We start from the raw sequence: 19161 nt of genomic DNA, 5'->3' as shown, positions 1-19161 counted from the left end.
GTTTATTTGCAAATTCAAACGGTGGAGAAGCCAGTTTGCTGAGCAACAGCTGTGCCCTGTTACGCTGCTGTTATTGCTCTGCTAATTATTTGCCGCTTAATTTTGGCGCAGATTTTTGGCGTCATTTGTTTTCTTGGCATTCGTGATTTGGTAGCCTGGTGAGGCGATTGAAATATGTCGAAGAAGCTAAATACTAGTGCAGGTGGTACGCCAAAGAACACGCTGTTCAACTACTTTGCCAAATCTCCAGTCGTTGACAAAAAGAAACTAACGCCAAGCAATGGGAGCAATGGAGCTGAGCTCCAAAAGGAGAATGTGCAGAATGGGAATCTTAAGGAAGTGAAAAAAGAATCCAAGCCAGTTGCCAGGCGCAAATTGCCAACAGCTACGGAAGACAGTGATAAGGAGGAGGAGATTGGCAAAGGTAAACGTAAGCGCATTGTATTACCCGAATCAGAGAGCGAGGAGGAATACGAATCCAAATCGGAGCCAGACTTTTCCGATGATGGCTCAGACTATCAGCCCGATGCCAAGGAGTCTACCTTCAGCGAGGAGAGCGCTAGCGGTGAAGAGGATGATGATATAAGCGAGCCTGGCACCGAAGACGAGCCTACGCCCAAGAAGCAACGCAAAAAGTCCGCTAAAAACTTTCTTAACAACAATAACATTGAGGAGCCTGCTAGTAAAAAGGCTAAGATAGAGACGCCCGCCTTGGTTGCAGGCGGCACATTCATGGAAAAGCTGCAGCAGCTGCAAAGTAATGCCAAAAAGGATGCCGCTTACGATGAGATCGTGACCACCACATCGAATCTGGACGAGCCCACTGTCTGGCCACATCAGAAGCTGGACTTCTTGCAGCCGGACAAGATCAAGGACAAGGCTGGCAGGCGACCAGACCACCCTGAGTACGACAAGAGCACATTGCATGTGCCCGAGAAGTTCCTCAATACGCTGTCGCCGGCCATGCGCCAATGGTGGGTCCTCAAGGCAGACAACTTTGACTGCGTGCTCTTCTTCAAGGTGGGCAAGTTCTATGAGCTGTATCATGGCGATGCCGACGTGGGTGTCAATGAGCTGGGCTTTACGTACATGCGCGGCGAATTCGCGCACTCGGGCTTTCCGGAAATCTCTTTCGACAAGATGTCCTCCATACTCGTAGACAGGGGTTATAAGGTGAGTAGGGATAATCTTAAGGGAGTGCTCTTATAATATTTGCGACTTTTCGCAGGTCGCTCGCGTGGAGCAAACGGAGACACCGGACATGATGACGGAGCGCTGCAAACGCATCAAGTCCACTAAATACGACAAGGTTGTGGCTCGCGAGATCTGTCAGATCACAGATCGAGGCACTCAAGTGTTTGGCTCACAGTGCGCCATTGGCCCCAATCATCAGCCCAACTATATGTTAGCCATAGTGGAGCAGGATGAAGGCACCAGCAGCAAATATGGCATTTGCTTCATAGACACCTCCATTGGTGATTTCCATGTGGGCGAATTTGACGATGACAAGAGCTGCTCTCGCCTCTTGACACTAATCTCCCACAACATGCCCGTGCTGGTGAGTCCTCCCAATGCTCTTAAGTTAGCTCTATATTGTTAACCGTATTTCTCCTCTCAGTTGCTCCACGAGAAAGCGGCGCTTAGCTCTCGCACTCAGCAAATTCTACGCACTGTCCTGGGCGGCATACAGAAGGAGCAGCTGCCGGGAGCTGGCAACCAGCTCTGCAGTGCAGAGAAAACGCTGAAGCTGCTAGCGGAGCGCTACTACGCTGGCACTGGCAACGAGGACAACTGGCCGCTGGTGTTGCGCACCATGCAGTCGGACACGGATCACTTGGGTCTCACTCCTGCAGAGCCCTATAAATTGGCACTCAAAGCTCTGGGTCAATGCATTCACTACATAGCCAAGTGTAAGCTGGAGCCCAAGGTGCTGCCCATGGCACGCTATCAGCTGTATGTGCCGCCCGATGAACAGCAGGAAGAGACGGCGAAGCCAAAATTAACCTCCACACCGCTGCAGCGCTCGCACATGGTCTTGGATGCAACCACATTGTCGAATTTGCGCATTGTTGGCGAGGAACACTCGTTGCAGTCCACGTTGGACCACTGCTGCACCAAGTTTGGAAAGCGGCTGCTGCATCATTGGCTCTGCGCGCCCAGCTGCGATTTGACTGTGTTGCGCGAGCGGCAGGAGGCGATTGGCGAGCTGCTACGCCAGCCGGATGAACTGCAGCAGCTGCGCGCCTTGCTGGCGCCCATGCCAGACTTTGAGCGGCATTTGGCTCAGATTCATTTGTTTGGCAACAAATACATAGGCCAAACTGAACATCCTGACTCCAGGGCTATACTTTTCGAGGAGAAGCTCTACAATAAGCAGAAGCTGCGCAGTTTTATGAGCATACTCAAGGGATTTGAGACATTGATGCAGTTGCCAGAGATGTTCCAACGATGTGAATCAACGCTACTGCGGCGCTTGACTCAGCTGCCAGCCAATGGCGGCAACTATCCCGACCTCAGCAAGCAGCTGAAGTTCTTTGAGAATGCCTTCGACCACGAGGCGGCTGCCAAGGCGGGCGTCGTTGCACCGCAGCCAGGCATGGACGCGGACTACGATGAGGTGCAGCAGCGCATAGCAGAGGTCGAGGAGCGTTTGCAGGCCTATTTGAAGGAGCAAGAGCGACACTTTGGCTGTCGCGTTACTTACTTTGGCTCCGACAAGAAGCGCTACCAGCTGGAGGTGCCCGAGACGCATGCCCACAAGGCCAACAAGTCGTATGCGCTGGAGGGCCAGGTGAAGGGTAAGAAGCCAGCTCGTCGCTACATCACTACGGAGACCAAGGCGATGCTGAAGGATATGCAGCAGGCCGAAGATGCCCGCAACGCTGTGCTCAAGGACTTGGCGCGTCGTCTCTTCGAGAAGTTCTCCAATCACTACGAACAATGGAAGCAGTGCATCGACTGTGTGGCCACGTTGGATGTGCTCGCCGGTCTGGCGGAATATGCGCGCCAGCAGCTGGTCATCTGTGTGCCAGAGCTCGTGTCGGGACAGGCTCAGCCCTTTATTGAACTGGAGGAGGGCTATCATCCGTGCGCCAATCCATCGACTTATATACCCAACGGCCTGCAGCTTGGCACAGAAACGGAGGCCCCTCTGTCGTTGCTCACTGGCCCAAATATGGGCGGCAAGAGCACTTTGATGCGGCAGCTCGGCTTGCTGGTCATCATGGCACAAATTGTGAGTAGCCGTTGGGAATGAATTGACTTCAGTAAATAATTCTAATATTTTGCTTAGGGTGCTCACATTCCTGCGGCCAGCTGTCGGCTGTCGCTTGTGGATCGCATTTTCACTAGGCTGGGCGCTCAGGATGATATCCTGGCTGGCCACAGCACCTTCCTCGTGGAGCTGAATGAAACCTCGCTGATACTTAAGCACGCTACACCGAATTCGTTAGTACTGCTCGATGAGTTGGGACGCGGCACGGCCACATATGACGGCACCGCCATTGCAGCGTCTGTGGTGAGCTTTTTGGCCAATCTGAAGTGCCGCACCTTGTTCTCCACGCACTACCACAATCTGATTGACTTCTTCCACATGGATAAGCGCATCACCCTGGGCCATATGGCCTGCATGGTTGAGAACGAGGACAATGCAGATCCCACCCAGGAGACGGTCACCTTTCTGTACAAATACACAGCGGGCGCCTGTCCCAAATCGTACGGCTTCAATGCAGCCAAGCTGGCGGGCATGCCACATGGCATTATTAAACGCGCTTATGAGGTAGCTATTGCATTGATTTCCATTTGATGATATACTATAATTTCTTATCTTTCTAATAGCTATCGAAAAAAGTTGAAGCAATTGCACTGCAACGCAAAATCACAACTAAAATTGTGACAGCAACGGCGCTTGGAGATAACAAAAAGCACGACAGACTTAACAACTTGAAAGATTTGCTTATGCAGCTAAAAATGTGCCATGTGTGAGCTGCAGCTGCTGCTGCTGAAGCCAGCTATGAGGGAGGCTAAAATTTGAAGAGTCGAGCGTTAATATTTGTTCAGTATCGTTTCAATACGTGTGCACAGCTTGCATTGCTGTCGTCGATAATTTAAGACATTTTATGTATACGTCTGCTTTTTAAGCTCATCCAAAATACTCGGAACACGAATGCCATAGGTTTATCCATTCACCTGATAATAGTACTTGAAATATTAATTAAGAATTGAGTGTCATTTGTTGTATTTGTTGCCATTGTTTATTTTCTTTTCTTATTTTTTTTTTTATCACAGTAAAAATTAAAAATTAATTAAATACATAATCAAAATACACATATGATATTAAATGCTTATAAATTAAATATTACCGAATAAATATATATATGTAATGCTAAATATTGTAAAACACACACAGTTCAATTAAGTTCACAACTAAAATTAACAGTTATACACATTACTGAAAATATATATAGATACATATATATAAATAATACCGAAAGGGTATACATAAGTACATTGGCTAAGATAATATCCTAATATTGCAAAACAATCTAAACACAAGTAATAAGCTATATATACCAAGTCAGCTCAAGATACTAGAGATCTGCTATATAGCACTGGCTGCCAATGGAAACTAAATACATAATATTCTCAGCAAGTGTATATATAAAATAGGAATGTTTGTTGTTGTTGTTGTTGCAGCCTAAAAGCTAACGTACAGATTAAGGCTCAGACTAGTCTGAGTATTGCGCTTGTTTGTTGTGCGATGATTATCTACGATATCTGCTGATCCAACTAAGAGCAAATCTATGCAATCGAAACTATCTAAATATGCAAAATATAAAAAAGAAATGATCTTGACTTTGTTGCTTACAAAAATGCTTACAAAACGGTCTATAATTATATATTTGGTATATACGTATGCAACCGACTTACGGCCTACATATATATTGTATATAAGCTATATATCGCATATAGTATATATACCGCTAATGAACATTCATTATGTGTGTCCGCATGTCTGTGCGTCCGTCCGTATCGTCCCATACGTCTTTGGCCTATGCGCTAAATTGGACTTGCTCTTTGAACAACTGAAATATACATTGAGTACTATATAATTTGTATAACTAAGCTAATTTCTCTTATTTATTTTGGATTTTTACTTTCCTCGTATTGTATATGTTACAAATGATCTTCGCGGGATCTTTAGTCTATGTATAGGCTAGTTTCTATGCGCTTGTCTCTGTCCTTTTGCATTTGACTATCCATAAGCGATTTCTCTCAATCCTGGAAGGAACATGTTTATTCCTCGATTTGTACCGAGGCTATTGCCCCATGCTCGTTTGATTTTCGATTTGCTCATGCATATGAATATATATCTAAATACATATACATACAAACGTGTTTATGTGAAGCACTTAGTTCTAGCTAGAAAACCAATTTGTTTCGGTTCTTCGTTCAAAGCGAAGGGGAATGCTTGCTGCTTGTCTTCTTTCATGCTTCGTTTCTTACAATACAGTACAAACAGATTCCTACAAAAACAACAACAATATACTGTATAGCCAGCCACACATATTGGATTTTGATTATGTAAAGACACCTGCGCCGTCCACTATCTGGACCACGTCATGCCCTCAATCATCGCTAATCACGTCCATGCGCGCCTTGAAGTTGCGCCACGAGCCCGAGGTGCAGACCCCAGGACCCCGCCACCATTCGTTAATGTCCGTGTACCAGGTGGACTTACGCAACTGTTCCTCGTTGTGGAGCGTGGAGCAGACGCGGCACCAGAAGTACGTATTGATGAACTCGCCGGTGCCCTTCCACTTGAAGTACGAGTTATAGAGCTCGTCGTCCTTGTCGAGTATGTGCAGGTACTCGGCCAGCTCTCGGGGCGAGGCAAACTCGTCCACATGTATATAGGAGCGACGCGGAGCACTCACCTCGTAATCCTCGGGCCGGGCGCCCATCACAATCGGCAACACCTTGCGATTCAGTGCATTCACAAAGAACTTCTCTGTGATGTAGTCCTTGCAGTTGGAGTTCTCGAATGCCAAGTAGAACTTGTAATCGTTGTCCAGTATGTCGAAGCACTTGTCAGCGGTGCTCCGAGGGCATTTAAAATTGCCACAGCCACCATAGATATCCACCTGCAAGGGAGGATTAGATTAGAATAAAAGAGATAGGGAGGAGAGAGAGAGAGAGAGAGTTTTTTTTTCCGTTTTCCCACACTCACCTCAATGTGCTTTTGGAGCTCGTGTGCGTACTGCAATCGGCCGTTGCGTGCTCCACAATTGGAGACGAACCAGGCAACCTTTTTCGTTTTGTTCAGTGCATAGTTGTGATCCTGCTCCTGCTGCTGCAGCTTCGTATCATAGTATTGCCACTTCTCATAGGGCGCCATCACAGTGCTGTCGCGTCTGTGAAGAGGATTTAAGCAAGGTCAAGGTCGACTTGACTTCTCTTATGTAACCCACCTGTATGTGGCCGTCCAGTTGATGGCGTCTGGCACCTTGACGTTCTGTGTGTGGTAGGGACATTCCAGGTAGTACATCATGGTCACCTGCTTGCGATTGCTGGGCCGACGTATGCCCGTTGGAATGTAGTTATCCTTATATAGTATCATGTCTGCCACGCTGGCCAGATCCCGATTGGCAGTCAGCTCGCAGGTGTCCACGGGGCACTTGGAGCGCAGGAAAACCTCGCGCCCCTTCTTCACATTCCACGGACCCAGTCCGTTGTAGAGGAGAATGGTTTTCAGCTTGCCGCTCGCCTTGATCTGATCGTAGTTGTGCGGCACATACATCAGCTGATTGATGACGCGGTCGTTGTGCGGATCCTGGTGTGGGAATAGTTTCGGGGCATGCTGCTTGCGGGCCTTGCGATTGCTGAAGGTCTTCGCTGGCCTCGGGTAGTATTCTCCGTTGCGAAAGAACCAGGGCTTGGCTGTGGGCGCTGGCTCAGCGCGCTTATCGGCTGCAGTATCGGACTCCGCCTCTGCCTCTGCCTCCTCGCCCTCCGCCTCCAGCTGCTGCGGCTGTGACTCAGCTGGGTCGGGCAGGGACTCAGGCGAAGCTGGCGGCGCTGAAGCATATATCACTGTGGCATCCACCAATGACGAAGTCTTCACCTGATTTGTATTAATCTCACGTCGCTGCTGGTGCAGCGGCGACGCTGCGGGGGCTAGAGCGGGTCGCGTGATTCCCGACTTCCATATCTCTTTCTCTCTGAAATCGTCAAGATAAGTGTTCATCTGACGTGGATGCTCCACGTTTGTATATTATGCTTTACTCACCTGAGATTGAACCCGAAGATTAGAAGCAGCGCACAGATCAGCGTAAAGTAGAAATATTTTTTCAGCGAAATTTTCGGACGTCGCATTCTGAACACAGCTCTCGGATGTTTCCCGCTGGTGTCGATTTCTCAATTAGCTCGCGGCTTACAGCTGGGTCGCTCACTGACTTTGCGAGGCTCAAAGTTGGCTAACGGTTCAGCCAGATAACCGGGCCATGTTGCTGTGCAATGTTTGTAAACAATTTTATAGGCATTTCTTTGATCTACTTATACTATATATGGTATGTGTATATGTATATTGACTAAACATGCAGATCAATTCTCTTGATAGCATATAACAACAACATTCGACTAATTACCTTTGTTAATGATCTGTACGATGCGCTCGCTTCTGTTTGTCCGTTCGTACTCCGTTCCGTCGATCTATGTTAGTCCGCTGCTCTCGCACGAATAACTGTGCTTCGTACTCTAGCCCTATATCGAACCGCAATCGAGTCGCGGCCACGTTGCGTCACCTTTTATCTGCATAAATTATGACACATATATATACATCCAATGGGGGGCGTCTAAGAGACCCTTTTGATGATTACGCTTTTAATTGGAGTAGTGACCACGCCGTTGTCATGCCCTCGGGATTGGTAAAGTACTCCACTTTGCACTTCTATGTAAATTACAAGATAAATTGTAAATTTCATTTATATATAGATATTTAACTCTCAATTTATTATGGCGCATTTAAGGCTCTTGTACGCACATTTTACGCTTCATTTGGGAGACTGTGACAAATCTGTTTTTTATATGAAATACTCCATAAAAAATACCCCTGCAGAAGTAGCTGACGGGAAAAGGAATTTACTGGCTCTTAAGAGATTCTAATTAATAAAATATATAGTTTCTCTATGCAGGGTATTTCCTTCTTTTCATCTCCAGCAGCTGCCTCGAGGAGCTGTGCTCAATAACACAACGGGGCGTATGCGCAATAAAAGAAACCTATAGCCAGATAAAGTCTAAGCAAGCCAGCTTTTTATGCCCCTCCATCCACTCCCCCTACCCTCTCAGCCTACCCCCACCCACATAGGCAACTAATTACAGTCTAGCAGCACTTTGCTTGGACTTAGCCCAGGCAGCTTCATTAGACGGCATTCAGAAACGGAATGGAATGGAATGCAGAACTAATCAGAGCCATAGACCAGGCCGGGAAGTTATCTATTCAGCCATGCAGCCATCTATCAAACGTCATTTACGAAACTATTTTGCATACTCTGTGTGCTCAGTGCTCTGCCCTGCGGCTGCAACCAGGAATGGGAATCGGAATTGGAATCGGGGCTAGGGCTGGGGTTGTCATTGGTGTTGGTGTTTGTGTTGGTGTTGGGATGTGCTGTTAGGGGGTTGCAATGGGGTGCATGTCAGGGCAGTGTGGCTTGTTGTGGCGAGTCTCTTGAGTGCTAGTTTTATAGTGGCTAGCAAAGGACGCGAGCTGACTGACTGACTGACTGACTGGATGACTGACTGGCTGGTTGCTGGCAGCTTGTCTATCGCTGTTTTTGACGGTTTTGACAAGCCAAACAAACGAAGACGAATAATGCCCACACAATGCGACTAGTGCGAGAGAGCGAGAAAGAGTGAGGGAGGGAGGAAGGCAAGCAACTTTATACTCCAGAACTCATAAAAAATGTAGTTATAGCCTTTCATTCATGTTGCAAAAGTAGGACTTTTCTGGCATGTTGCATAGAAAGCAAATGTATAAAGTATGCACTGTGTGTGTGTGTGTGTGTGTGTGTGTGTGTGTGTGTATTGGGGTGATTACGCTATTCAGTGGTTGATTGTAGCTACTCGCATATTGCCTTTTATTCAGGTACATTGCAAACTTCCCCCTTAATTATTGTCTGATAGTTCTGCTGCTCTAACAAGCTTTCTCGCTTTATCACTTTAATTTTAAGCTTGAGCATGGTAGCGTTATGTTTGGCTGATATGAAATTACAATCGTTCGTTTCCTATACACATATTCTCCAAAAAAGCAACAATATTGAAAAGTTTCCAGTATTTCTTCAGAGTTGATTACCAAACCCGCAGCTAATCAGTTGAAAATGTACAACATTTCAAGTTTAATCTGATACAAAGGTTTCCTAATGGAATACTGTTACTGTTCCTGAAGCATACATACACTATATATTTGTATTAAAAGATCTAGATATGTATGTGTGTTATATCATTAATTCTACTATGAAGAGCTGATATTCCAGACTTTTAATAAAGGAAAATTTGAGCCAAAAGTAGAGTTTCGTAATGGAATATATATCGAGAGCATTCTCTATATTATATCTTCATGTGTATGTGGCATATCATTAACTAATTGTCATTCCTTCATAGCTATCTATAACTTCCCTTAGCAAATCAAGCACCTATACAAAGCTTACTCAATTTATATTTATTTATATATTTAGTTGTTGTTGTTGGCTCTGCTGTGTGGTTGGGGAGCTTCTTGTCAAGCCACTTGATCCCCTGCATTTAGTATGTCAATGGGCTCATGGACGGACCAGCTCTTGACTTGCATGCATTGTTTTCATAAATATTCTATGGTTCGTTCGTGCTTGAGGCGGGGGCGTGGCAAGAGGCTCCCACGTTGTTGTTGTTGTCTGTGCTTCGCACGTTGGCCCACTCGACTTTGCCGTTGGCTGTGGGCAGGAGGGCCTTTCATAGGCAAATAACCAAATGATGAAATGGGCTTTCTATGAGCCCGTTAGTTCTATACATGCGACTAGTAATACGCTTTTATTTTTAGCTCCACACGCGCCCTCACATGTGAGTGGGGCTTACGCACAATTTATGACGCTCGCCCTGTCGCTGACACTGGGGGCGGTAGGGGCTTTCCCTGCTGGCATGGAATGTACGGCTTGAACAATAGTAGAGTAGAGCTTTAACACTTGCATTGCCACCCCGTTCGGGATAAACTAACGGTAACGCACGCACATGTCTGTCTCTCGCATATATTTTCATCCATGTGTGTATGTGCGTGTGTGGAAATTACTTTTTCCTTTGTCTTAATCAATAATGCCGTTGTTTAACATTCTGACTTTTGGAGGTTAAGGATACGTTTAACCCAACCGTATTTTTTAAAATAATGGCTCAACTTTTGAACTCAACTTACACAAATTTTGTTAGTTGCTCTGATTTCCGTTTGATTTACGCTGAGATTTGTATTTCAGTTAGTGGCAGTCGCCAATTTTGGTTGCACTCAGCATATTTTGCACGTTTCTGCACATCGCTTGATGTTGTTTTTCTGTTTGCACAACACACACACACGCGCGCACACAAATTCACGCACAGACACGCCGTTGCTGAAGAAGGCGCGCCGTTTGTCCTTTACGTTTTCACGTAACTTTTGCAACTGCGCTGCCAATGTATATAATAATTAGACTCCGGCCAGACAGCTGGGCAGCAGCCGCAGCGAATGGGAGAGGCAGCGCGCGGGAGAGTGAGAGAGCGGTGCGGCAGAGAGAGCATGCAAGATGTGGCTATCACTAAGCAATGACAATGCATTTATACATGTATGCATGTGTGTATGTGTATGCTTGATAGCATAAGTAAGCTTAGTTAATAATCAACACATTTCGTTGCGCCTAAAAGATACTTCGGCATTCGCATATACGTATACATGTAGACAGACAGAGTTCAGCTGCGCTTGCAATTTGTTTAGCAACTGATGCGCAAGCGCTGCCTGCGCTATATGAAACGAGAGAGGGAGAGCGAGAGAGCGCAGTAAGACGCTGAGCAAGAGCTATGAAATAAACAAATGAAGCCAACGCGACTGAGACGCGTCGCCAGCTGTCGGTGAATGCGCGCCTTATCAATAGAATGCATAGGGCGGTTTTTCCTATTCTGTACGCCACCCCTTTTAGAAGCAGACCACTTCGGTTCGTGTCCCAGCTAGGTTTGTGTATCGACTTATCGAATTATGGTTCTTAGATAAAAACACACATGAATAGAATTTTCTTTCAATTTATTATAAAATTTATCATAAATACTATTCCATTCACATATTTATATTTCGAAAGGCCTTCACGTTGCTCATTTTGTATATTATTTTCAATTCGAATCACCAACGACTTAGCCCGCTGCCTTAATGTTTATATACTCTGATCTTAGCTATGAGACTTAGGCATAGTACAAATAGATATTCATGCATACACACACATAACACATGGTTTTTCTAAGTTGAAATAAGTCTCCCATTAAAAACATATGCGTCTATACTATAATCTTAATTTGCAAGTGTCTTAAGCTAAAATTAAATATACATATAATTATATATCTATATACCCGTTTAAGTATATAAATATATATACATATTTATTCTGACTGTCGGTTAACCAGAGCTGAAGGACTCGTAAACATTGGCGCCCACCATCTTCGATTTCTCGGACACTACATAGAAGCTGAGCAGCTGCGTCGGCAGATTATGTGGCCGGGCAGCGCTATTGTATCCATGCGAAGTGAGTCCACTGATGATGGGTATCAGCTTGGCCAGGGCCAGCAGCACCTTGTTCACGTCAAACAGATTATTGTTGTTGCTCTGCTTGGTTTGTCCATTCAGGGACTCTTGCTGTTGCAGCTCGCCGGGCGCTAAATGCTGCAGAGTTTCGCCCATCGACTCGGCAATGGCATCACAGCTGAGCACAAAGCCGCGACTCACATTGTGCGCGCAGACACCAATGCAATCCTCGCTCTCGAGCAGATCTAGCGTCTCGTTATACATCTGCTGCAGCAGCGGAGAGCAATTGAATCTCTCTTGCAGGCGGGTTAGGTCTGGCAGCAGGTATTTACTCATCTTCGAGTTGGGATCGTGCCGTGTGTCACCATTGATGGCCATTTGCAGGGACCAGAACAGCTGCTCCGTATCAGCCAGCGTCAGTTGACGAGAGAGCGGCATCGACTTTAACACCTCCACAACCTGGCTACGTATAAATCGAGCTAAGTCTCGTATGCCATCGTGTGTGATGAAATGGCGGATGAGTGATAAATATTGCTGCTTCAGTTCGTCCGTTATTTGCCGCTGCTCTGTCATGATGTCACGGTAGATATAGCCACCGAGCAGGTTGAGCTGCACGCGCAGCGCAATCACCAGCATGGAGGAGGCATAGACAAAGGTGGCTAGACGCGTGAATGCAACGATTTTCATTTGCTCCCACAGCTCCAGTTTATTGGGTGGATTCTGGCGGAGCTGTTCTAGTAGCTCGTCTGTGCTGCACTCGTGTAACACTGCTTGGCACATCTCCTCGCCCATTCCTAGAATCACCTGGTTGCAGGTGCGTTCCGTTGACTCAAAGTGGTGCATTCGCCGTGTACGTTCGAAGAATTCTCTCGCCTGCTTCTCCTGGTATTCCACTAGCTTGCGCTGCGCATAGCGCGCTGCATAGATGGTGCCACCCACCAGCGCACCAGTTACAATAAATTTACGTCGATGGCGTGACAGAAAGTCTTGCAGCCGCGACAACATTATTATGAGTTCCTTCCCTCGTGTGAGGCCTTTAAAGTTGGTTGGGAATATCGACAGCTGCTGCCCTTGCCTCCGCCTCTGCAATAGAAAAATTCTATTAATTCTTAATGTGCAAAGTTCAAATATGCGAGTTTGAGTCTACCACGTCGGCGACTTTGGTCCGAATAGATTAGATTAGGCTAATACCGACGAAATGCTTACAAATGGTTTGCGTTGTATATTGGGGACACCTCTGTGCCGTGTATTTGTTCTATGAAATCGCAATTATTTATTGATTTCAGTTTTGATCACTTCTTAATTCGTGGTTGGCCCCTTTTGCTGGTTTGTAATTTGTTGTGCAGTTTGCACGCGTGGAATGTTTTGTTTATATGTGTCTGTATTAAATTTTCTCTATTTAGGTCAGCATACTTGGATTTATTATTTTTTTGCACTAATGTAATATTTCTGTAACATTTATTGAAACAGTAAAACACTTGTCTGCAAATTCTTTGTGTATTAGCGCCCAAACAGGGCTGGCATACGATTATTACACCAGGGCTATTATCCATGCGGCGTTTCCTAGCACTACTATTCTAAATCAGCTGTTTGCCCTTTAGACACTGTTAACACTAACCAAAATGATTTAGTTGGTTATGAATGGGAAATTAATTCTTATCATCTAAATTTTAAGTAAAGTGTAAGCCCTTTTGGTTTTCAAAAATAAACAGCATGGTTTAGCCAGAATATCTGTAAGCTTGGCTTATTATCTTTATTACATTGGATAATTTTAATGAAACGTACCGGATGGTCCTTGGCAAAATTACACAGCTATTCAAGAATTACATTCAAATTGAAGATTTATTCAAAATGGACAAGAAGAAGTCCCAATATTGTAAATTTATTATATTTATTTAGTTGATTTGCTGAATCGTCTTATGTTATCAGCGTACTCTACTTTATTTGCTATATTTTCTAACACTAAAATATATATTTACATGTGTGTGTGTGTGTGCGTGTTTGATTAATGCGCTCCATTGTAGTGGGCGGCAGTGTTTACAATGTCGTCAACGGAGCGTAAACGAATTGTAGTCACTGGATTTGGACCATTTGTGGGTCATGAAGAAATTAATGCCAGTTGGGAGGCTGTGCAACTGCTGCCCGAAAGTATTAGCTGCAATGGCGTCGACTATGTGCTGGAGCAACGAATGGTGCCCGTAGAGTACGGAGCTGTTGATCAGGCAGTTGAAGAAATTTGGCAAAGCCAACCAGAGGCAAGCAATAAATAGTATATCACGTTGAATTGCGTGGTACTGACATCATCATCATATCCATATTTACACACAGCTTGTCGTGCATGTCGGCGTCTCCGGTGTGGCCAAATGCGTGCATGTAGAAAAACTCGCATACAATCATCAATTTCGACGTCCCGATAATGCAGGCAAATTTCTAGAGAATAACACCTGCAGTTTACCCCAGCATGGAAGGGCAAACGTATTGCGTTGTGGACTTGACGTAGATACGATAGTGAAGGTTGTAAATACCATTTGCAAAAATTGTGTGGCTGCGGCTGATAGCGATAAGCCTCAAAATGCCGCTATAGCATCGAAGAATGTTGGCAGCTTTCTATGCGGTTACATTTATCTCAAATCCTTGGACATGGATTGTAATAAATGCTTGTTCGTGCATGTGCCGCCCATTGATAAACCTTTTAGTACGAGTCAGACAGCTGATATTCTCTACAGAATAATTGAGCAATGTATTCAGCAGATTTCACCTTTCGAACGCCAGTGAGTTATTTAAGTTCGAGCATTTTTACGCAGATAGCGTATGTATTATATAATTGTATACAACATTGATTGTTATGAGGATTCTTAATGCGGTACGCGCAAATGTTTTTATCTAAAAATAAGTTACAAGTAAATAAAACTACCAGCTGGGCAAACTAAAAACATTCAGTTCTGTTTAAACAGTTTTCGGAGTAACATCCGTGTAATTGTATTAATTTAAAGTAAAAGAAAAAATAATAAACTGAAAATGTAAATCAACAAGTTCAAGATTATCATTATTTTGTTTTTATTATTATTCTTTGTTAAATGCAATTTTTGCCTACAATAAAAGGAAGTATGGAATTCAAACTTGAAGGTATTGTTAACAGTGGCGCATAATGTTAAGTCAACAAACAATATAACATAAATGAACTAGCTGAAACAGTCGTTCTTTTTGTCCAGTGATTCATGTAATCGAACAGCTCGATATATGTATATATGGAGCCAAGTTCTGTCGCTTGGACGTAGACGATTTCATTTGGATTTTAGCTTGCAACTTGTGCGGTAGTAATTTTTTGTCTTTGGAGTTGCGATAGTGTGTGTCTGTGTGATATACATCTGCCTACATATAAGCATTTATATATACTAAATATTAAGTGCCCGCGATGAAATTCCTAATCTGTGCATTGCTCGCGGCGTCCTACGTGGCGGCCGCTGATATTAAATTGGAGGAAGGTGTCATTGTAGCAACGGTAGACAATTTCAAACAAGTGATTACCGACAATGAATTTGTACTCGTCGAATTCTGTGAGTATTCTTATTTGCAACGCTATTAACATAACATAAATAAAAAGGTGCAGCGCCGGCCGCTTAATCGCTACCGCTATTGTAGATGATTCATGAAAATCGGCAAGAGGCTACGTGGTCTTTTCTCAGCCAGCCAGCAGTATGATGCTCTAAGCAAAATATGTCTGCGTGGCAGTTTAGCCAGCAGTCACATTGTTGTTGCTAGTCGTGAAGCTTCCTGTGGCTTGTGAAGGCGGGAAGAGAACAGAAGTCTTAGTTGAGAGAGAAAATTTATTTGTCTATAGTTTTTTTTTGTTTTTATCCATTATCGTATATCGCATATCGATAAGATTTTGCGGATATGTCTTGCGCCCAGCTCCTCTCCCTGTCACTCTCTGGCTCTCTGTTCAGCGTCAATTTCTCTCTTTGTATATGACCATCTCTGTTGCGCACACTGGGCTTCCACCTGTGAAAAAGCGAGAGCAGACAAATGTGCTGGCATTTGTTGCGCCTAAGTTAAATGTTAAAGTGCTAAGCAAAGCAAAAGTAGCGCGTCATCAAAATCGTTGAAGATAATTCTTCGACACATTTCCTAAGAGGGTCAGCATTGTTGGCATTTGGCAGTCAAAGTAGTTGTTGCGTTCCTACTCTTATCGTTATTTCTTTCAGGCCGCACGGCGTCCTCACAGCGAGATAAGCCCCGCAGCAGTTTCTATTTTCATATTTCTCACTTTTATCAATACGGCGTGTCGTATTGCATTGCTTTCGCTTCGTCCCGGGCGTGGCAATAGCTATAGCCTATAGTCGCCTACTCGCAACTTGCTTGCTTACATCCGTTTCATCAATTTCGTTTTAGAACAAAAAAGTTGCCAAGCAACTGTCGCTTCGGAACTGGGTTAGCTAAATAGCTCTTAAGAATGTTGTCCGTCTTTCTCTTGTGCGCTGCTTTCTATTCTGCTTTGCCCTTTTTAACACCGTACGCAACGCTTAATGCGCTCGCGCTTGCGCAGCAGCCGAAGTTCATTCAACTCGTTCGTTTTGTATTAATTCGCTCTCAGTTTTCGTTACACTCTTTGTTTGTGTTTTGTTGTCTGTTGTTTTTGTTGTAAAGCGCGTGCCCAAACAGTGCGTCAATGTAGCGGCTGTTGCTGTGGCAGCGACAGCGGCTATCCCTGTGCCTGTGGTTTGCATATGCCAGCAGTTCAGCTATTTACGCTACGTTTCACTATTCGACAATTTGGCAATGTGTCAACGTCAGCAACAGAGCCGAGTGCCGTTACTTGGCTTCGATCAGATAATGCTCTTCGCGATTCACCTTGCGAATCTTATCATTCTCTTGACTATATATCAAGGCCACGTCAGCTTAAGCCATCGATAAGAGTGCAGTTAGCATCAACAACACGCAGACGTTATGTCATTGTGTCTTTGTCTCTCTTCTTGCCTCGCCTCTCTCATCTTCGTGCGCTCTCGCTCTCGCCTGTATGCACCTTACAGCTCTTCAGAATTCAACACGTGGAATTTGCATAATTTCCAACAGCTGCTGTACCATGTTAAATGTAGCGTAAAATAGTTGAATGCCACGCCCACTCCTACGCCTACGCGACAATTTGATTTTCCAAGCGAATGAATCGTACAAATGGAGAACAAAATAAAATATACAGATATAATCTGTTTATAATAATAAAACCGATTGTTAGAGCCTTTGATAAGAGCAACTATTGAAATTTATTCGTTAAAGTCGCAATTTTCTAATAAACTAAATTAATATGATACGCTGCGATAGGCTCAATTATATTTCATAAATTATTCATTTTAAAGTCATATTTATCGAATTTTAACCTTCATCTTCTTCGTTTTAGATGCACCATGGTGTGGACACTGCAAGGCTCTGGCGCCCGAGTATGCCAAGGCTGCCCAACAGTTGGCCGAGAAGGAATCGCCCATTAAGTTGGCTAAGGTTGATGCCACCGTTGAGGGTGACCTGGCCGAGCAGTATCAGGTGCGTGGCTATCCCACGCTGAAGTTCTTCCGCAGCGGCTCGCCTGTGGAGTACAATGGTGGACGTCAGGCCGCCGACATTATTGCCTGGGTGACCAAGAAGACTGGCCCACCAGCCAAGGACTTGACCAGCGTGGCTGATGCCGAGCAGTTCCTGCAGGACAATGAGATCGCCATTATTGGCTTCTTCAAGGACGTTGAATCGGCCGAGGCCAAGGTCTTCACCAAGGCTGCCAACGCCTTGGATTCGTTCGTCTTTGGTATCACCAGCAATGCCGATGTTATTGCCAAATACGAGGCTAAGGACAATGGTGTCATTCTCTTCAAGCCATTCGATGAGAAGAAATCCGTGTTCGAGGGAGAGCTGAATGAGGAAAACCTCAAGAAATTCGCTCAGGTGCAATCTCTGCCTTTGATTGTGGACTTCAACCATGAGTCAGCTGCCAAGATCTTCGGCGGCTCGATCAAATCGCATCTGTTGTTCTTTGTTTCCAAGGAGGCTGGCCACATTGAGGCTCATGTTGACCCACTGAAGGAGATTGCCAAGAAATACCGCGAAGATATTCTGTTCGTCACCATCTCGTCCGATGAGGAGGATCACACTCGCATCTTTGAGTTCTTCGGAATGAACAAGGAGGAAGTGCCAACCATCCGTTTGATCAAGTTGGAGGAGGATATGGCCAAATACAAGCCTGAAACGAATGATCTGTCGGCCGAATCCATTGAAGCATTCCTGCAGAAGTTCCTCGACGGCAAACTGAAGCAGCATTTGCTCTCACAGGAGCTGCCCGAGGATTGGGACAAGCAACCCGTCAAGGTTCTCGTGTCTAGCAACTTCGAGAGCGTCGCCTTGGACAAGAGCAAGTCCGTTCTGGTTGAGTTCTATGCTCCATGGTGCGGTCACTGCAAGCAGCTGGCTCCCATCTACGAACAGCTGGCCGAGAAATACAAGGATAATGCCGACATTGTCATTGCCAAAATGGACTCCACTGCCAACGAGCTGGAGAACATCAAGATCTCATCCTTCCCAACAATCAAATACTTCCGCAAGGATGACAACAAAGTCATCGACTACAATCTGGACAGGACTTTGGATGATTTCGTCAAGTTCCTAGACGCCAACGGTGAGGTGGCTGATGCCGAACCCACCGAGGAGAGCGAAGAGGAGGAGGAGGCGGCGCCCAAGAAGGACGAGTTGTAAACATACAACAAGAGGAGCAATGCAAATAATCCAACAAAAACCACAGCATGCACACACACACACACATAAACAAAACACAACAAAATAACAAATAGCAACGTACATTCTGTAGTTTATTCTTGTCTTCGGTCGTGGATCCAATTCCAATGAGTTTTTATCATTGTCCCCAAATCCTGGCCGTGGCACTTTTTAAGTCCCATTTTGTTTGCATAAAAATATATAACTTAAATTAATTTGTGATTTGCAACCGCGATATTCATGAATGGAAAAGTGTAGCATTTGGCATTTGATATGCCTCTAGCTTAGAATTCAGGTTTATTGAAGATGTGGTATCCGAGAAATCAAATCTATAAATTTTAAATATGTACTCTTCTAAGTTTTCTATTTGGAATTTGTAGAATCATTTGAGAAAGAACTGATTATGGACTTAATAAAAAAGTTGGTAACAACATTAAAAAAAAAAAAGCTTGCGTTTTATTTAATATGTAATATTTTATTAAGCTCCAATTAAATGAATTTCAGTAGTAAATTTTATTTGGAGGCATGTAAAATGCAAGTAACAAATCGTATAATTGGTATTAAATGTTTTGAATATATGTATATTTAGAAACAAATAATAAATTCTTTTTTGTATGATTCAAATTTCG

The 19161-nt window shown here is 44.6% G+C and overlaps 5 protein-coding genes across 10 annotated transcripts; 3 read left to right on the top strand and 2 right to left on the bottom strand.

Annotated features, from left to right (window-relative positions):
- The first annotated feature begins 19 nt into the window (after positions 1–19).
- Positions 20–4389, top strand: Msh6 (DNA mismatch repair protein Msh6). Its single transcript, XM_018006881.2, has 5 exons — positions 20–1173; positions 1229–1558; positions 1619–3235; positions 3293–3778; positions 3838–4389. The coding sequence occupies exons 1-5, from the start codon at positions 175–177 to the stop codon at positions 3982–3984; spliced, it is 3579 nt and encodes a 1192-aa protein (XP_017862370.1). The 5' UTR covers positions 20–174; the 3' UTR covers positions 3985–4389.
- On the bottom strand, positions 113–10731 carry FucTA (glycoprotein 3-alpha-L-fucosyltransferase A). Of its 3 annotated transcripts, none has more exons than XM_018006885.2 (6): positions 10436–10731; positions 7647–7948; positions 7289–7508; positions 6471–7220; positions 6230–6413; positions 113–6143 (listed from the first exon to the last, which is right to left on the bottom strand). In XM_018006885.2, exons 3-6 carry the CDS (start codon positions 7372–7374, stop codon positions 5628–5630), a joined length of 1536 nt encoding a protein of 511 aa, XP_017862374.1. In that variant the 5' UTR covers positions 7375–7508; positions 7647–7948; positions 10436–10731; the 3' UTR covers positions 113–5627. The 3 variants fall into 3 exon arrangements, with proteins under 3 accessions (XP_017862374.1, XP_017862373.1, XP_089322587.1); XM_018006884.2 differs by having other exon boundaries at positions 7647–7945; XM_089466461.1 differs by lacking the exon at positions 10436–10731 and adding an exon at positions 8042–8283.
- A 539-nt stretch (positions 10732–11270) lies between these two features.
- Positions 11271–13706, bottom strand: Pex3 (peroxisomal biogenesis factor 3). Of its 3 annotated transcripts, none has more exons than XM_089467252.1 (2): positions 13565–13706; positions 11271–12862 (listed from the first exon to the last, which is right to left on the bottom strand). In XM_089467252.1, exon 2 carries the CDS (start codon positions 12782–12784, stop codon positions 11654–11656), a length of 1131 nt encoding a protein of 376 aa, XP_089323378.1. In that variant the 5' UTR covers positions 12785–12862; positions 13565–13706; the 3' UTR covers positions 11271–11653. The 3 variants fall into 3 exon arrangements, with proteins under 3 accessions (XP_089323378.1, XP_017862412.1, XP_017862411.1); XM_018006923.2 differs by lacking the exon at positions 13565–13706 and adding an exon at positions 12927–13334; XM_018006922.2 differs by lacking the exon at positions 13565–13706 and adding an exon at positions 12986–13333.
- Positions 13392–14712, top strand: LOC108613441 (pyroglutamyl-peptidase 1). 2 transcript variants are annotated; one of them, XM_089467253.1, is made up of 3 exons: positions 13392–13655; positions 13804–14034; positions 14108–14712. In XM_089467253.1, exons 1-3 carry the CDS (start codon positions 13554–13556, stop codon positions 14552–14554), a joined length of 780 nt encoding a protein of 259 aa, XP_089323379.1. In that variant the 5' UTR covers positions 13392–13553; the 3' UTR covers positions 14555–14712. The 2 variants fall into 2 exon arrangements, with proteins under 2 accessions (XP_089323379.1, XP_017862414.1); XM_018006925.2 differs by lacking the exon at positions 13392–13655 and having other exon boundaries at positions 13822–14034.
- A 327-nt stretch (positions 14713–15039) lies between these two features.
- Pdi (protein disulfide isomerase) lies at positions 15040–18979 on the top strand. The gene is made up of 2 exons (XM_018006887.2): positions 15040–15336; positions 17175–18979. The coding sequence occupies exons 1-2, from the start codon at positions 15195–15197 to the stop codon at positions 18512–18514; spliced, it is 1482 nt and encodes a 493-aa protein (XP_017862376.1). The 5' UTR covers positions 15040–15194; the 3' UTR covers positions 18515–18979.
- Positions 18980–19161: the final 182 nt, after the last annotated feature.

This window comes from Drosophila arizonae, chromosome 4 (assembly GCF_054131065.1).
Source record: "Drosophila arizonae isolate 15081-1271.41 chromosome 4, UAZ_ARI_1.0, whole genome shotgun sequence".
Classification (NCBI taxonomy): Eukaryota; Metazoa; Arthropoda; class Insecta; order Diptera; family Drosophilidae; genus Drosophila; species Drosophila arizonae.
This window is presented reverse-complemented; position numbering and strand designations above follow the sequence as displayed.

Coding starts and splice junctions, on each gene's coding strand:
- Msh6 (XM_018006881.2), top strand. CDS start 175: ATGTCGAAGAAGCTAAATACTAGTGCAGGTGGTACGCCAAAGAACACG. Junction 3,236..3,292: donor TGGTCATCATGGCACAAATT/GTGAGTAGCCGT, acceptor TATTTTGCTTAG/GGTGCTCACATTCCTGCGGC. Junction 3,779..3,837: donor TTATTAAACGCGCTTATGAG/GTAGCTATTGCA, acceptor TCTTTCTAATAG/CTATCGAAAAAAGTTGAAGC.
- FucTA (XM_018006885.2), bottom strand. CDS start 7,374: ATGCGACGTCCGAAAATTTCGCTGAAAAAATATTTCTACTTTACGCTG. Junction 7,221..7,288: donor ATCTTCGGGTTCAATCTCAG/GTGAGTAAAGCA, acceptor TGACGATTTCAG/AGAGAAAGAGATATGGAAGT. Junction 6,144..6,229: donor AGCTCCAAAAGCACATTGAG/GTGAGTGTGGGA, acceptor CCTCCCTTGCAG/GTGGATATCTATGGTGGCTG.
- Pex3 (XM_089467252.1), bottom strand. CDS start 12,784: ATGTTGTCGCGGCTGCAAGACTTTCTGTCACGCCATCGACGTAAATTT.
- LOC108613441 (XM_089467253.1), top strand. CDS start 13,554: ATGAAACGTACCGGATGGTCCTTGGCAAAATTACACAGCTATTCAAGA. Junction 13,656..13,803: donor CAAGAAGAAGTCCCAATATT/GTAAATTTATTA, acceptor GCTCCATTGTAG/TGGGCGGCAGTGTTTACAAT. Junction 14,035..14,107: donor TTTGGCAAAGCCAACCAGAG/GCAAGCAATAAA, acceptor ATTTACACACAG/CTTGTCGTGCATGTCGGCGT.
- Pdi (XM_018006887.2), top strand. CDS start 15,195: ATGAAATTCCTAATCTGTGCATTGCTCGCGGCGTCCTACGTGGCGGCC. Junction 15,337..17,174: donor ATTTGTACTCGTCGAATTCT/GTGAGTATTCTT, acceptor TCTTCGTTTTAG/ATGCACCATGGTGTGGACAC.